At 39.5% G+C, this 19118-nt stretch overlaps 1 protein-coding gene and 1 long non-coding RNA gene across 2 annotated transcripts in view; one reads left to right on the top strand and one right to left on the bottom strand.

Moving 5' to 3' along the window:
- The window catches only part of LOC112213853, a 51541-nt gene that overhangs the window by 8408 nt on the left and 24015 nt on the right, over window positions 1-19118 (top strand). The window lies entirely within an intron of this gene.
- LOC100748431 (protein 60A) overlaps window positions 1-19118 on the bottom strand; it is a 42108-nt gene that overhangs the window by 7233 nt on the left and 15757 nt on the right. The window contains exons 2-3 of the mRNA XM_003493968.4: window positions 16499-16685; window positions 10252-10406 (exon numbers count right to left, since the gene is read on the bottom strand). Of these exons, the coding sequence (XP_003494016.1) occupies window positions 10252-10406; window positions 16499-16685 (342 nt within the window). The remainder of the gene's footprint in view (window positions 1-10251; window positions 10407-16498; window positions 16686-19118) is intronic.

The raw sequence follows: 19118 nt of genomic DNA, 5'->3' as shown, positions 1-19118 counted from the left end.
GCGAGCCAGCATTGCCGTGTATGCAAATGATCCCTCTTACGAGCACGACCGTACCGAGTTCGAGAAAGCTAGTAAATTGGCTCGCAGGAATGCGCATTTGCCGTGATTGCAGCGGACACCTGCTGCTGCACTTTGCGCGCCGTTACAGAATCGACTGGCTACCAGCTTGTCGACGAACCTCCGCTTGCCGAATGCACGTGGCGAATTCGATTGAATTATGCCGTCTCTTTCTCCAGAAACGCCGAGTTTCGTTATACGGCTTTATTTAGCACCAAAGAACGCAGACTGCCGATATTTACGTAGACGTAGATTTTTACGAATATAATGTAAAAATTGGCAATCGTAAGAAATTCTGATTTTCCGCTGTGACTGTTCCTGATAGAAAGAGGAGCATCTGGATGGTAGAAGAAGCAGTTGATACAAAGGATATAAAAATATGTCGCACCGAACACGATGGTAGCAACGATAGAACGAGTCGAGCAACAACGATTGTGAGAAGTGGTTTTCACGCGCCTGTAGTGGAATTATGAATTAAAACGCAAAAGAAATTTGAGCTGCCAAGAAAAGCATTAGCAAAATTACGCGCGTTATACGTGAGAGCGTATAAACAAAGTAAAATAAACGTAGTTCGGATAAACGGCTGTCTGATCGCATGACTCGGTACGCTGCAATTGATTAATAAGGAAAAGGGAATTAACGATAATTTAAAATAAGAAATGCGAGTTAATTATATCTCGTTATATCTAGGAACAGGCATATTGATCCAAGGAACATTTAGAAAGTAAATTTTAATAACGGTATTACGATAGGTACGAGGTTTTTGGTACGTTTAATATGCGCGTGGAAACTGAACCGTAAGAATACGTAATTCGTTATGATTGCTATTCTCGGAATTGCAGGAATACGAATTTCGTGCAGTTTCTGAATAGAAGACGAGTGTTGTGCGCATTTGACGACACTGTCGTGTCTCTTAGAATAATCTAATTTTTGAAATTGGCTGAAGAAACTCTCTGATCGTTCTAAAAATAACGTTGGTGATTTATAAAATAATTTGAAAGAGTCACAAAGTCGAGAAATTTATCGAAACACAAATGAAACAATTAATAGGCGAATGCAAAGTTATAAAAATGAAGATTTGCAACTGATAATTTTAAATAAATCGTCTCGTTTCCTATCGTAGTTTTCGATACTCGAACAGGATCTTCATCGAAGTCATTCCCAGAAATCTTACACTTTCAGAGTTTCGATATTGTTATCTGATAACTTGTATCTTTTAACAATGCAAATAGCTTCGTAAATTATAAATAATCTAATAATTTATCCAATCTTACAAAGATTAAAATTACAAAGATTAAAATTGCGATTAGACGATGATGGTACGCAGAAAACGTGTGAAATTCGTGGAACTGTAATTCCAGGCGACTAATGCGCCGCTGATTATACGTCTTTCACGGATTCTTCGATCCGCGTATCCTTCTGATCCAGTTTCCATATATTAAGAGTAATAAAAAGCAAATTTCTTGGCGTGTCCTCTTGCTGCCGGAGGTTCAAGGATAAAACGATTCCCTACAAAGGGGCAGTCCTAGATCAACCGGCAACGCTTTCGCAATGCTTTCAACAGTCAAGGACGTGGAGGAACCTTGCTCATCTCGCGATTCGTTTCAATCAAAAATTATCAACTCTCGAGGACGCGTTTCACGCGATCTAAAAACGTGTGCCAGTGTCCTAACATGGTATCAGGCTCCCTTCTAAATTTCTCCCTTCGAAAATAAGTATACAGAATTTCATGTAGGAAAATTTTCAAAACTTTGAAACAAAGACATTTTCCTGAAAAGAGGGGATTTTTTGATACCATCCGGTTATAGCTAAATCCTTTAGGAAATTAGCAAATAAAAATTGCAATTACTAGCAATCATGAACACAATTATAATTTCTTCATTTGTTACTCTTAACTGCTACTAAATAATGCAATTTATATATTTGTAACTACGAAATGTTATATCGCATCGAAATAGAGTTTGTTAATTTTATTTAGAAACTAGAGGGTGTACCTGATATTAAAAACATCTGTCTTCTCTAGTGATCTCAACTTTTGTAATCCCGTCATCGGAATATGCAACTATGCAAATAATATCTTCGATCGAGCCGATCTCTTCTCTGAATCTTGCTATAAGCTAAGGCGATCGACGTTGCAATTATTTAACTCCTACAGTGTCATTATCATTTAACTTTCTTCGTCCGTCTTTTTTTCTTATATATATATATATATATATATATATATATATATATATATATATATATATATATATATATATATATATATATATATATATATATATATATATATATATATATATATATATATATATATATATATATATATATATATATATATATATATATATATATATATATATATATATATATATATATATATATATATATATATATATATATATATATATATATATATATATATATATATATATATATATATATATATATATATATATATATATATATATATATATATATATATATATATATATATATATATATATATATATATATATATATATATATATATATATATATATATATATATATATATATATATATATATATATATATATATATATATATATATATATATATATATATATATATATATATATATCGTTCTCAAATTTTCTCCTATATTTATATCTGTTTTTCGTTTTCTTCGTCGTACATCTATTATCCATTATCGTAACTCATTTTCTTCCTTGTACTCGTAAGTCTGGCCGTGATTTGTTAAATAAATAAATCTGTCTACCAAGCTGGTTGCGATAAAGTTAAAAAAACAATCGAGTCGTCGAAAAGATTAAAGATCGTCGTACAAACAGAGGGAAAAGTGTAAAGCACGTAACATCAGCACAGCTGGCATACATTCCACGCACAAGTCAAATACCTTTGTCATTGCTCTGTTAATGGCCCGATAGTGACTCTATTACCGCTGAATTAGCATCGCAATAAGTACGAGTAAAACACACAGCATTAACGCTATCGTCACGATCGTCCGTTCTTAGGTGGAGTTTTCTACAGTTCTCTCAGCCATAGATAATCTTTTCTCCCGCTCTCTCTCTTTCTCTCTCTCTTTCCCACTCAATACCTTGATTGTCCAATAAAACGACGATCGTGGACATTTCTCTCAAACGGCGTATAAAATCTGCTCTCTCGGAGCCCGTGGAAAAGATCACCGGAAGAAGAGAGAAACCGAGTACGGTATTCTTGAATATTCGCTAACCGCAGCCTCCACTAGCCCATTCCCCGACAAATACGACGATCGCCAAACATTTATTTACCCACGAACATCTTTTCAAACACCCGCGCCAACGATGTGGAAACTGCCGATAAACCAACAACATCATGGCCAAATAATAATATTATTACGGCTATTTAAATAAATATACATAGCTGGGATCGCGAAAAGTGAGCGTATTACGCTGTTTGGTAACAAAATTGCAAACATTACTTCGTCATGTTGATAAACCGACGTCGTCGTTACCAAATATCATAATCGTCGAATCGTAATACTTTGCTAGACTAATATTTTTAAGTGATTTTTATGAACCAATACTCCCGTGATTAATATATATATATCAACGTGATTGATACGATAAAGATATTATTACTATCGTTCGCACGAACGTATCCTTCGATCGGTACTATCATACAGAAAATCACGCAGTTAGGTAAGAAAATTCTGAAAACTTGCCGACGAGAATCTTCGAAACACGTAGGAATGAGACGATACGTTCTAATGAGATCGCGAGTTTCTATAACAGATCACGGCGTTAGGAAAGATGCACGAACTTTCTAAAATCAATGATCATCGTCTCTGCCTTGAAATTTCGATGGGACGATAAAAATCGGCTGGATAAATCCGAAGGCATCTGACAAAGGCTCGTTTTCGTTTCGCGGTGATAGCAAGGTGTCGCAAGTCTCAAGAGCGAGCGAGCGAGCGACCGAGCACGCAGTTAGACGCACACGCGTGGGCGTATCACGCGGAGGTGTGTAGCCGGTCTTTAGAAGCGGAGAGATAGCCGCGGCTATACTTTCGAAAGCATCTGGTTTTCTGCAACCGGAGGAAACTTCCTCTGGCCAGGAGGCGGACGGTGAGGAGCCGCGCGCGCGTCCGCGTCACGGCGAACCAGTGCAAACAAACCGAGGGGCTCTTAACCAAACGAGACGAAGTAGAAGAAGAAGAAGAAGAAGAAGGAGAAGAAGCAGAACACGAAGAGGAAGGAGAAGGAGAAGATGAAGAAGAGGGAGAAGAAAAAGTAGGAGAGGAGCGTAGAGTATGCGTGCGAATGCGTGTCGCAAGAGGGACGCGCCTGCAGGGGATAGAACGGGAGAAAAAGAGGGATCAACGCGAGGGATTGGGAGGAGACGAACCGAGTGGACAAGACGAACCAAAGAGGAGCCAAAAGTCAAAGGAAGAGAAAGACGTCGCGCAGGGAATAAGAGAAGGAGAAACAGCGAGAGGGAAGAATTACCGAGGAACGGAATCGTGGCTCTTTCGATGTATGCAACGTATACCTGTGGATACGTGAACGCGCGCAGAGGTGTGCGCCTCCGATCTTGTGTTTTATATTGAATGATCAAAGATAAACCGGTTGTGCTCGCGAAGGAGAGGAGCAGAGAAGCAGAGAGGAGTGAGAAAGAGAGAAAATATACAGGTGCGAGGAGGGTAAGAGGAGGATCGACGTGGGGAGAGAGAGAAACCGGTGAGGAGGAAGAGGAGGAGGCGTATGGAGGTGAGAGAGGCAAGCAACGAAATGATCTAGGCGCGGCAAACAACAAACTGTACGCACGAATACATAGGCATTTCAAGCTCTCGCGTATACATGACCGTCCCAATGCCTCGTTCTCGTGCTGAAACGTGCCTCGTTTAATATCCACGATGTCGTTATGGCAGACCTCTCAAGTGTTACCTGCGCGTATCGCGCCGAGGATACAACGATTACAAGCTAGACACGCGCCGTTCCTCCAAGATCACCAACACTGATTCTTAACTCTGTTTACCACCGAACCAACGTCTCCAATAAACGTTTGCTAATGTTCGCGATCATTCGCATTGAAACACTTGCCAAGTATCCTCTCCACGAAGCAAATGTTTGCGAGCAAAAGCCCATTCGCAGAGAGGAGATCAAGCGCATCGTAAATAGATTCGAATCTGACTAGAAAGTTCCATGCATTTCGTACGTACGTACGTACTTGGAAGGAAAAAAGGATACGTTCGAACTGTAACGTGAGAAAGTAGGAGCAATAGAGAAACACGAGCCATGTCTTCGAGTATGATCGAACCTTGACCAAGTAGATTTCAATTTATTAAGAGTACTTTAACCAGAAATACACGCGTATAAATATGTGTGTCATTTTTCTTACTTCTAGTTTTCGACGTTTCTTATCTTTACAGTACAAGCGTATTACTTTTACATAATATTTCACATAATAATATGTAAATATACGTGAGAGGTACGTTTTTCAAGTTTACAAATATTCATTCTGAGATTCGAAATCAGCTTGTTTAATTCATATTCGTTGTAAATTCGTAAGATGAAACGTTATGTAGAAACGAAGAGTAATCTAATTCCACGAGTGTCTTGTACCGAAATTACCGAAATTAACTTGCATCGAAATTAATCCCAGCCATACGTATACGTGTTTCGTAGAACAAAACGATCGTTCCTCGGGACATGGGCAACGATTAATGGTAATGCTATCATCAACACGTTGTTGCGAATGCTTTCAACTGTTTATACTTGCTTAAGGCTTGAGGTACATTTACACGTGACACTAAATCGTGACTTTACAGTCATGACACTGAATGTTAGAGCAGTACATTCTACTGCTGCCTCCCTCCCTTCCTCTTCGAGAGGAAAGTCATGACTTTGTGCCACGTGGAAACGTACCATTTACTGCCCTTGCGTTCTTCGCGTTTCCATGGAAGCAAATTCACGTTAGCAAACGTCAGCAATTTTTTAATGCTTTTTATGTATTTGGCTTACTTCTCTGTTTGTCTGTCTGTCTGAGTGTAATTTTTGTAAACGAAATTTCACCCACTTCCAGACCAGCTAGAAAGCTGAAATTTGGAACACACGCTCATTTCCGACGACGTTACGATATAATTTCAGAAAATTGACAATTTCTTTTATTGAAAATAACAGTCTGCCGGCGACTGTTAATTAGCCGAGTAGAAATCTGGAAGAATCTTCTTATCTCACAGTGACGAAAGAGTAAAAAATAGAAATTAAAAAACAAAAAATAATCACTTTCATTTAAAAGCGTGTACTAAAAAGAAAAGAATAATTTTCCTCGTCAGGTATCGTCAGCACACCTGTTAATCATAGAATAGAATATCGTTGAATCGTTGGTCTCGAGATCGCTAAACAAATAAAAATCTAAACTATTAGATTTCTAATTTATATATTTTTCGCGATTGACGATCATAAATCGCCCGGTTCTTTTCGTTGGACGTTTTTCAATCATCTTCGTCGGCGACGAAAACTGAGCGAAACGATGAAATAAGTTTCAAAGTTCGAAATTCTGCCGACAAGGGATTTAAACTGAGACATCAAATGGAAGATGCTGGGTTGAACATTCGCCTGATGCTTGTTAGTTACTGCCACCGACTGACTTTTATTCCCTCTTCTTTCCACGTTTATTTCGTCTTTTCTTTTCTTTTCTTTTTTTTTTTTGCTTTTTGTTTGAGCTTCCTTTCGTAGAAGAATCGGTCTTCGAATCTCGGGAACAAGATGAATCGTGGTTTTTAAGTAGTGCTCGAGGGAAGATGTTGGTTCCAAGTGAAGTATTTAACGGCCCTGTTAGTTCTTTTCCAGCATAGAATACGCGAAGCACATACAGACAGAGTGGAGTGTTTGATGCTCGTACCCTTGTATGCATAAAATCTCAGCATCAAAAGTCGAATCGGTAGGAAGATAGATACTGGTTCCTTTTTAATCATAGAATGTTAAATAATTCGATGGTTCTCGTTAAAGTTAAGGATGCTGAATGATCGATAGAATTTCACAAAAAGCACTGCGTCGTTATTACAGCGATTATGTTGTTACTGTTTTGTGCGCGAAGAAATTCAATTTCCGATTGATCGCCATAAAGAGAAAGGATAATCGTTAATAGCTTGGTAAAAGACTAGATGCTTCGATTCCGACAACTGGATAGGCAGGGATCGGTGTAATTATTTCGCTGGATCGTTTCAGGCCTGAAACGATAATTTAATTTCACGTTGCAACGTGTATTCCCGCTAGACTGACAGGAGTTTTGCAAGAAAATTAGGTGGAACGCGATATAAAGCATTCTAACATTATTCAATTATTCAACAATCGTGATCCAATTACTGCGTCGATGTCGGTAATCCAAGGCGCCCTATCTCGATCTTTCCTTCGGAATATCGAACGCAACCGGCACTTATTCAACGCGATCGATTTATTCTACAACGTGTAACAACAAAACGGATTGCAAGCCAGCCAGTACAGATAAAACTCCATTGACGAATAGATCGTACAAGGTTATTCGCTCGTATCGACCAACCACGCTCGAATTTCCATCGATGTACAAAGAATTACGTACGTACGCGCACGAGAGCGTGTCGAAGATTTCTCTTTAACGTAGAAATAAATACAATTCGGAGGCCAAGTAACGATCAACGATGCAGAATTGATCAAGCAACGTCCACATGGAAATAATCGAAACAAACATAGTTAAAGAGCGATGAGAAGGATTTTCGAGGATTCTCGAGATCCTATTCATCCGACGAGTCGATAGCTCCTTAAACGAAGGATAGCCTGATACGAAGATCATCGACGAATCTCATCTCTGGCACTCGAATATACCGAGAAAACACATGTTCGTCGGGAATATTAGTCCGAGATCTCTGTAGCTGGTTGTATTTCGTACGTTATCCCGGTGAGATTTAATCGGCCAAGGCTACCACCGTTCCCAGATCGGTGAGGAGATCTGGCTCGACGACCGTGCAAAGAAACGAAAATCATCAATGATCTAAAGCTCATCGGTTCGTGGGCCAGCCAACAGGTGTAGCTTATCTAAAGAATCAAATCAAGGTAATCTTCCCTCGTACGCCTCGTGACGATTCTCATCTAAGATTCGGTGGCAGAATTGGATTCAGGGGCGTCCTTATCTCACCATCTGGGTCTTCACTCCGTTCACGTATATCGTTCTCCGTTTCTCTCGTATAGTCTCACAGCCGGACTTTGTCCGTTCCTCGGGCTAAATCCCACGCACGCACATCTCGCCAGTATAGGAAGACAAGACGACGCCACGGCTTGGCCTCTTGTCGATGATGTATTCGTGCTGGCTAGCAGTAGGAAGGACCTCGAGTGACGCACGAAAATTCGCAAGAAGCGAGCAAGATCTACGTCCTCGATTCGCAAACCATCCACTCCCTCCATTTCCCTCTGCGTTTCGTCTCTCGTCGTTTCGTTACGTTTCGTTTCGTATCAACGTTTCCTCGTTTCATACTAAAAATCTTAACGTTTCCGGTTCCTCGCGGATCTATCGCGAACTAACGTATTTCTATATAAGCTATTTATAAAGAAAACTGTCTCCGTCTGTCAGGATAAATGAAATGAAGAATGAAATATTAATCTTCGCCGAGGAAATGAATAAATTGAACGAAAAATAGAAGATCAATTTCGTCGGAAATAAATTTATTCGTCGGATACGCCTCAATTACGCCTAACAAGTACATCGCTGTCGCATAAAAGACGTGGAAAAAATCGGTTGAACGAGACGTACGAGCGCTCTCGAGGCATCGATCTGGCGCATAACTCGCGCGTAGAAAATAATCAGTGACAAATAGAAAATAATCGGTGACAAATAGAAAATAATTGTGGGTATATTCCACGAAACGGACTGCACGTGCACGAGCGAGCTCCGAGGAAGAGAAATGGACCGGAAAGGTGGAAAGGCCCGAGGCCTGATACGAAGCCATCGCTAGCCGATCGGTCGCGTACAGGACCGAAGGCACAGCGTGCGAGAGCAAGGAACGCTTTTCAGCATGGGAGTGAGAGCGTGGAACAGGTGTACGCTCGAGAAAGCATATACCTGTACACATCCGCGGAGACTGCCTTCTCTGCTCTGCCAGGTGTACAAGAAATGCCCGGAATTCACCGCGTCGAACTTCTGACCCCGAAGCGTTTATTAGCCACGATCTATTGCTCAATAGGAAGCGTGCGCCGCGTCTTGTTACTCGTTAGTCGAACACCGGCTCTGCGTACACCATCCTACGATCCTTTCGTGTCCTTTCACGTAAACAGAGACGCTTTCGAATTTATGTGAATCGTTTTATCGAAAATATCGTGTTAATACTTTTACGAATTTTCACGAAACGGAGACAATTCGTGTAATCGAAGTTGAGGATCTTGGATCATAGAACAAAAATCTGAATGCGCGAACGAAAGAATATTGAAAGATAACATTCACAGCGACATTTTGAAAGGATATATCCAGCGATGTAGAACTTTAGGATTCGAGACCGCGTTTCGTTTGACTTACAGGGAACAAAGTAGCTGTGAAGAAGAAGTAGCTGTTAAGCTAGCAGTACGAAGCTATCTTTTTCATCAAAGTCGATTAAGAAATTCTCGATAATCTTCTACCCAAAAGATCAACAACCCCATAAAAAAAAATGAATATTTGAAAATTTCGAGTTAAATATGCATATAAATGGCACATTCACGTGTTTGCACGCTCAATTACTGGACACTGAAGCTTAGCAAAACCCACAGGATGGACTGTTTCTGCGATGTTCCGCAGACTATCGAAAGATAAATCACAGGCAGAATATTTTAAAATTAGCCTCCTATGTTATATCGAAAATAATTTCTCATTTCGATTACATTGTGCTCCAAAGATTTGCCTATAAATTTCCATAAATGCAACAGTTACCAACCGAACTTATTCAAAAGCTTTTTCTACTTAAATAAACAATATTTTACGAACTATCGCGATTTAAAAAGGTATTGTATAGATGATCATTATATTGCGATATTACCATAGAGTATTAAACTATTCGATATTTCTATCATTTTCATTAAAAACTTCCTCTGTTTGATCGAAAGTCAACGAATAGACTTCAGTAGACGCGTAATGTAAGGAAAGCCATAAATAGAAGATCATAAAACTTTGTACAGCACAGAAGTAGTAATTGCAAGATAGTAAATTTTTACTCACCAGAACGATCTGCGGGATGTACTGACAGATACAATCCCTTGTTTCCATCAGGATTATTCACCCAATGATCGAGAGGCTCGCTAACGTTTAATGTCAACCACCCCTCTTTTCCTGTCGTCGTATTCACTGCATCTACGTATTGCAACTCCCTTGTCCTACAACATGAAAAATACAGTCGTATATAATACGACGAATACAGCAACTGTGAAAATTTCTATTAAAAGTATGTATATTATTTATCGTAACGAGGCTTAAGGCATCGCTACTTCGCCAGTGTTTCCAATGTTTTCTTTTTTTTTTTTGTTTTTGTTTTGTAACTTTGTCTATAAAAGGTATAAAACTGATTCAAAAGATTTATTTAACTTTGTCGTCTTAATATTCGGATTATTCGGATTGGCGATTACTTGGAAATTTCGAAATGTTCGACGTAACTGGATTTATAACAAATATCGATTTGTTATAAATATATCAGAATTGTGACTATTATTTAACGGAAGCCTAGTATTAAGGCAAAGTAGCCGAGCAAAATAATATGTAAAACAGAGTTAAGTTTTCAAAACAGTATGTGTCAAAGATTCTATTCTAGTGGTAATGTTACCTTCTGACTAACAATAAGCTCTAAGCATTGCAACGCATTAACCGCTAAATGCTCGGTGTCACTAATATCCCTGCGATTTTCCTTGCATACATCAAGGAAAACTCGCGTTACTCATTACGTTAACACGCAGTTGTGTGGACATCATACAGACAACACACGTCACATGGAAATTATCTCGCTGATCAAAACAAACATCTTCCATCCTCGCACCTCTACAAAATTTTTACGCTTCTTCAAACGAAACTTCAAATATTTTCTCACTCTATGCAAAAACTATGAATTGTTAATAGACACTATTAGCTGCGCTGTTCACTACACGGCTGCTCGTAAATACCTGAACGTCTTGATCGGTTTTTAGTAATAATATCTACGCGAATGTTACGAAAGTAGGAAAATTAATAGTTTAAATGATATTCATCGTCTGCTATATTTACCATCTATTTCCGAAAGCCACGAATTAGAAATCGAAGTTACTTTTTAACGACGATCCCAAAAGATACAGAGATGTGGTAATGGTAAATTTTATTTTTTTCCTTCGAACATTTCAAAATATTTACCGATATTGTCCGTCTCGATTAGTATCTAAGGACATAACGTGAAACGAATAAGGCTAAAAAATAAGAAACGAATATCCGTTTGTGGTCTTAACATATTCGTGTCTGAAGATGTTAAAGTTATCATTGAAGATGTAATAGGATGCTTGACATATTATACACTGAAATTTTCTATCAAAGTACTCTTTCCATTATCGCAATATCTCTAAAGTGTAACGTTACATCGAAATACGTCTAACAATTTTTGCTGATAATAAAAATTAAATCTTGTCCATACTAAATACGTACGTGTCAGATAAAATACGTTAAAACAGAAAAATATATTCTGCTATATACGAGTATAACGATAGCAGAAAATAGAGTAATCGTAGATGCTATTATCGATCAAGAAACGATCGGATACATTTAAGCGATAACGTACATATGTATATCCTGACAATTAGCGATAATAGCAAAGTGTGTTAATTGGCAAACACCAAGATTCAACAGCAGATGGTCAAAGACGTATATTGTTTCTCTATCGTTGCACGGTTTCGAATCGCGCAATTCATCGATAAAATCGATCAATAGAAAACCACTGATTCTTACGTAAGCACGCTAACCGTGATATACATCGTACGACGAAGCATATACGACTATTTGCCATAATTCGTCCTCGATCGTGACTCGACAATTCGCGCAAATCTATCTTGCACGTGGCTCGTGTCAATATGATTTCAGCGAAACACACTAATCATTGTTCATTGAGCGAACGGGCTCATCTCCGATCTCCACGGTCAAAGACATTCCTTAAACGACGCATTTATCTTTTTCCCGGGACTGATTATCGTTCCCATAATTGAATAATTGAGAACGCTAAAACTGTATACAGACGCAGGACGAACGTTCCCGCATAAATTTATCACCGGAGATTGTACGCATTATCCATTTTCTTTCCGTCTTTTTCCCTTTCTTTTATCTCGGTTTGTTCGTTTACGGTTTGTTTACGCGTGGAAGAATTTTTAATAAATTACGAAGCTCTTGCTACCTCGAAGTATCGTGATATTATCCTACGCTAAATATTTATTAATTCTCTCGGACGTTCCAGGATTTTCTTCTTTCCTTTAATCTCGATCGATTTGACATTATCTTTAATAGCTTCGAGGTACGTGTAACGAATTTTATGTCTCGCACGTTATTGCAGATTCACAATGTGCTTGCCAATTTATTAGAATTTACTCGACCCTAAGGTTCCCGTCGATCTCGATTTATTTAAAATTACTTTTCTGTTTAAAAGAAGATTCACAATGTGCTTGCTAGTTTATTAGAATTCACTCGACTCTAAGGTTGTAAAATTTGTTTCCCTCCCGTCGATCTCGATTTATTTAAAAATATTTTTCTCTTTAAACGAAGAAGAAATTTGGTATTAGTTTCGAACGAATGATTAATAATTTCACAGCGAATTCTAAAATGTATTGATGTTCTTGGAAATAATTGATATACGTTTTGTTTCACGTTCACGATAACGTATTGTTGGCGATACGAAATGTTTGTTTACTGAAATTAATTCTCTTAATGTGTTGTAACAGATGCGGCTGTTAAATTGTTTTCCTTCGGCCGAGTGTGAATTCCTGAATTGCAAAGCGTAGAATTGAATACATTTCAGCCTCGCAGCTGTGCATTCATAAACGTAAGCATTGATGAAGATGTCTCGCGATTATCAATCAACTTTTAGCTTTCCTGAGGTATTATGTATATTTGAATTTCAAAGTGCAGCCGTTACATTGTGATAAACAGGCACAAAGACAAACATCAATTTTTTCCGCGGCAAATTGAATACCATTGCTCGATGATAAATACCGATTGAATCTTAACAATTTCTTGAATGCGAAGCGTGAATAGATAAACGATCGGTGAAAAATGATAAAAACGCGTGTGATAGAGATAAATTCAGAATGAAAACAAAATATTGAAACAAAATAGCGGTATCAAATTGCGGAATTATAATTATCGTAAAATTTCAATTGCGTTTAATACGCGTGCACGAGTGTATATATAAATATGTACATACGCTAAAATAAGATACAATAATTGGCAGCGATTGTAAAACTGCGATAACAGCGTTATCAGAACGGTACACGTAATTCTATATGATCATCTAATGCATTTATAATCACATTTATGCTAGGATATTACTGTATTTGTTACTATTGCGTTATTAATCATTCGAAATTCAGTAATGCGACACGTAACTCATTTTGACGAATTTTTCACTTCTACTTATTACGATTAATAGGAATTACAGAAGTATTAGACAAATATTTCGACAAGTAACAATGTATATGATAAATTTATAGAATATTCTATTACATTCTACTTATAGAGTACTCCGTTTATATTAAATTAATACGATATAAATAAAGTTAAAATGAGAAGGACAAAAAAGGAACAATTGATCTTTCCAACTAAACGAATACGACACGTGAACCCCATAAACTGGCGAAACGGAGCGAGAACAGCCGTCCAAGAAACGGCGGCAAGCGAGAAAAATTTATGAATTGCTAATTGAGACTAAAAGCACGAGACCCTGAAGCTCGTTACGGCAAGTGTCACTGTCTGACTTTCGTCAGAGAAGTCCTCTTATCATGGTCCAGAGACAGCTGACGCGGCCTGGTATCCCTACCACAGGAGAACTCTTATGGAAACCTGGTGCGCACACGTAAGAAACCAGAGTCGCCAGCTTGTCTCGGCTGGACCAGAAGGTGGAGGAGGATAAAGAGGTGGAGGAGGATGCGTCACGCATCGAGTTTGACGGAAGAAGCCGAAGAAGAAAGAGTAGAAGGAGGAGAAGGAAGAGGAGGTGGAGTGGCTGCGTGCGTGTAACTGCGTAGGCACACCAAGTAACTCGTGCTCTTAACTCCTCGCTCGGAGCCCGTCTCCACGGCTAATTTACCTCAATTTACGGAATAGCGTTTCCTGTCGGGGGCCTGTATATCGGTCAGGTCACAGTACCAAAGTCTACGGAAGTATCAGACAGGGATGGCTCTAGACTAGCTGTCGCCATCCGCTATACGGTCTTTCTCGTCTGAGAAGCGGACACGTGGACGCGAACCGAGCAGCTTGCGTTGCTTGCTGAAACCGTCGGTCTGTCGCGTCTATCGAGATAAATCGTCCTTTCGAGAGATCCAATTCAACGGGGATAAGAATGGAACCGCGTCAAGACAACAATCGTTCGATCGTAGAGATAATCGAACGAAAGTACGATACAAGGAACGAGAAGAGTCGATGAAAAGATCATTGTCAACTTTGAAATACCGTACCTACGCACAGCAGCTCGTCAAGACTAGACTGAAATATCAAATACCTGAACCGTAGAAACAACTGAGATGATCGAACAACATGATGTTATTTACGCGATGATTGAACAAGTTCAGAGTTAAGAAATTGTCAGGAGCTAGCATCTCTTCGAAATAGTTGAAATTAAAGGAGTAGAGAATATTTTGGGAATAGTATCGCGGTGTAACTTTTGAATTACAGGTGAATTGGTCAAAAATAGTAGGTAGCTTTAGAACATTTCGTTTTACCTTTGCAGCGTTTATGCTTAAAAGGAATCAGAGAAGACACAAAATACGCGTTTACCTTTTCACAGGTAAGGATTTTCAACGTTCGAGGGTTAAATGTAACAAAGGAAGAATGGGAAATTTAACGGAAGGATGGACACCTGTAGAGAACGAGGCAAAATATACGTATCTGATCGTTTATTGACTAATTTCACCTAATATCCGTAATAAAAAATGTATCATTGCTATGGAATGATCCAATATATAAGAAATATGGCGTAATATAGTCGGTGGTTCTAGAAAGGAATTGGTCGTTATTCGTGCGCCGCTAGACGGCCCTGGATATGAATGAGAAAGGTAGAATCGACGAAAGACGAGTGGGCTGGTCCCCGAAACTCTCACAGGTAGAACAAATACCTGAGATTTTTTCGGCGACTTAAGGACGGCCTAATTAGAGGCACGATGACGATGTCAAAAACCACGGACTCTGCCTGAAGGAACACGAAATTGGTCTAGCCACCCACCCGGGTGGGATCTGCTTCACCAACGTCGGAAGAAGACAGAAGAGAAAGAGTACCGTTTTTCCACCATGCCCCTTCCCCGTTCTCCTCTTCGCCCTACTCGCTAGTTAAAGGTCACCTCAAACCTATCAGTCACCCTTACTCACCCCGAAATAGTAGCCAGTCAGAGCTGGCTGCAGGTAGGAACAATACCTGAAACACTTTTCCCAGAAACGGGACATTCCAATTAACACGATAATGACATTCAGGGGAAGAACACATTCCATTGCAAGCTCGTAAGGAAAAATACGTAATTCGGCGTCTTTGAATTTGTTGCCTCGAACAAGGTGTAAGGTGTGGGAAAAATTAGTTACGATTTTTAAACAACATTCCTTCGATGGCACGTGTTTCGGGGATACGAGCGATAGAAAACCTCTGTTTCCTCTGAAAACCACTGAGGAAAAATTCTGTTTATGTATGTAAAACGAATTTTAATTGAAATATGACTCTAACGGGACAATTAGCATTGCGAAAGTAATTTTGAGGGTACTATGTTTTAGCGTTAATGGTCTTATTCCATTTACTTTTAACGCATAACGAGCTCTCTATTATATATTACGTTTTACTGCGAAGGAAACCGCCTTTAAAATTTTATCGCCATTGGCATTAGGTATATTCCTGTGAAATTCTCGCCAAATCGCACTAAACGAATTAGTTTAACGTTTTCACTTCTTGCGTAGAAAGTTAGAATCTTGAAAGCAAATACGTCATTTGATTTCTTATCGAAGAAACTAATAAGAAAATTAATAATGCAATTTGCCGACTACTTTTTCGACTCGATAAGATTTTCTAAATTATCGGAACAAAGATCCGAACGACCGTGGCAACTATTACGATAAATGTCCCGTATATCTTGGCTCTTAAAGAGTTAGAAAGAGCCACATACTTAAAGGACACCTCGTATAATCCTCGCTGAAAGCAGATTATCCCTAACTTTGAACTGACAGCCCGAGTAAATCGCGTCACATGCAAACAAGCCCCTTTTACAAGACTCACCCGTCTTCGGTTCTCAAGACCCGGTAGGCTGTGATCATGTACGATCCGCGATTCCTCCGATTCTTCACGTCCATGCTGCGATAGAGCCTGAGCTCTGCACTGATTATGTGTTCCCCCGGTGGTACCTCGGAGACGTCAAACCATAGCCTTTTGCCGCGCTCATGCCTCACTCCCGGAACATGATGATCTGCAGATCGAGAAAAAGCGTCTCATTAACCGATAACGACCGAGCGAATCTGACGAAACGAAACGTAAACGTAGATTTACGACGGGATTGTCGAATGGCAATTAGCTGGTTCACCCGGGGTAAAGCGCTTTTACTCATTATCCTTCGGCCGGATACCGATAGCTGAGATAACTTTTGTAAACATCCTTTCGACGATTCCCTTCGTAAAAGCGTCCATCGTTGGATCTTAAGAAAAAAGAGATTTTTTTTTGTCGTTCACGATGTTAGGAAACGATAGTACGATGGTGTAATGCATCGGTATAGGCGTGTAATGGGGCCGTGAGTCGCGAGAAAAGGGAAATAAATAAAGCGCATCGTTACTTATCGTAGATACGTAACATCGAAATGACTGGAAAGCGAAGAATAATAGGAAGGTACTTAGGTTTACAATACTTTCGGGGAAAGTAACGGGGAATAACGCTGTACTGCCTATTAAGCTAACAATTTCGCTTCTATGGACACTGTCGATGTACTAGAGATTACTTTGGTCATAAAGAGCACACATTTTTTTTTAAATATAGCTGTTAACATAGTTTTGTACATATATTGCATCATAAGAATTAGAACCTGAAATATCGTCGAAACTGTTAATTGTAGCGGAAAATGTTTCGAACGAACGTTAAATGAACAGCAGGAGTATAATTTTCTGTGATTAGATTCTTTATTAGTTAACTAAAAAGTATGAAAGGCAAATATGTATTAATTATAAAAATTGCTTCTTTACAAATTCCTATAGCGCATATATAAATTAACATATTCCTATATTATGTATCAACATAGATCACTATAGTTGCAAACTTTTCTCTCGCCTAATATAAAACTGGAATATTATGTTCGTAATGTTTAATTATTATAAATATTCGTTTCTGTAAATATTCTTAGCGAAATAGAAAATCATATCGTCGATACGATACATACGCTTCGTTGTTTTCCTTTTGCGCAACTACCTCGCTTAAAAGTAATTATCCTCTTATTTCGAGGTAGACCTCTTCTCCTTATCTCTCTGTTCAACCACGAAAGGTAAAACTTTAGAAAACAGCGGAAAAGGTAAAATGCCGATAATCTCCGTAAACTGAGTAACCTGTTCGTTTACGATAAATTTCGAACCGAAGCACCGGCCCAAACTTGTCTTCCCTAATTGTCTACCTAGACATTGCCTAAATTCCTCTACAACCGTTCCATTCTCCGAATATCGGTCTACAATGCACCTTTGGAAATATATCGTTGCTGTCGTACAAGTTCCTTGACAAAGCATAGCAGAACTACCAAAAGCAACGAACGATCAACAAATATTTTGATCGTATAAGAAACGCAAGATTCAAAATCAAAACGTATCTTCGATATAAGCTTCTCCCTTTTTTTCCAAAACCGTATTATTAAATTCTCGCTATCGTAAAAATTACCATTCCGATATTAGCTTCTCGCAAGCACAGTAGGAAAGATTAAAATTCCACTCGATCATTCAAACAACGTAACAACGCGCGTAAAACGTAACCTGTTACTTGCGATCTAGATTGCGAAACCCTTAATTAATATCCTGCCGGGAACAAAAACAAGAAAAGGACGAAAAAGATGAAGAGAAAGCGACTAAAAGAGAAGAGGAGGAGAACAGAGTCGGATATAGCACGACTCGGCTTCGCAACGAGGCTCGGTCAGCCGGTAGGAAAAAAGAGTATCGTTCCAAGTAGCGATTCGACTTTCAGCAAACATCGATCAACCAGGTTCCAGCAAAGCCCCCGACCCGCCAGCAGCCAACGGTAATTCCATCGTTCACGCTAAACTGGTTGCAAATCAATTTTCCCCGAAACAACGAACCGAGCTCGTCCCAGTCACATCTTAATCCCCGAGCGATCTGGCTGGCGGTACGGCCTCGAAACGGGGATCGGCAGATCGTCGAAACGTGGACGAAGAAGAGGAAGAGGGCGGATGGCCAGTGCACGGGCAGCAGGCAGCCTATAGCCGACACCGATAACCAGCTATCCTCGTTCCGGCACGAGATCGATAAGGGAATCGTTACCTCCGTAAATGAGAGGCCCCCAGAACGAGCCGTGGACAATTCGCAGCGTGAAATCGTCCTTTTTTCTACCGCCAAAGCGAGCGCCTCGAACAGAGAGCAAAAGGGAAGCCAGCAGTAGGTACCCTTCCTCCGCTATGGTTGGAGGACTGTGGCCCTTAAGTAATGCCTAATGTTTCTCCCGAGGAGGCCGACTCACGGGAGGTGGGGGACTAGAACGAGGAGCACAAGCGAACGAGAAAGCCGAAAAGAAGAGAGGAGGGAACGATGGGCAGAGAGGGGTAGGGGGAGGGGAGGGCATAAAAATTTGTTTTGTTTTTCTCTTCGGACGGTCGCATTCCAACGGCACCTGATTGCCGCGAGCCGAGCTGGACCCCTCG

This window comes from Bombus impatiens, unplaced genomic scaffold (genome assembly GCF_000188095.3).
Source record: "Bombus impatiens unplaced genomic scaffold, BIMP_2.2 scf_1445, whole genome shotgun sequence".
NCBI classification, from domain to species: domain Eukaryota; kingdom Metazoa; phylum Arthropoda; class Insecta; order Hymenoptera; family Apidae; genus Bombus; species Bombus impatiens.
This window is presented reverse-complemented; position numbering and strand designations above follow the sequence as displayed.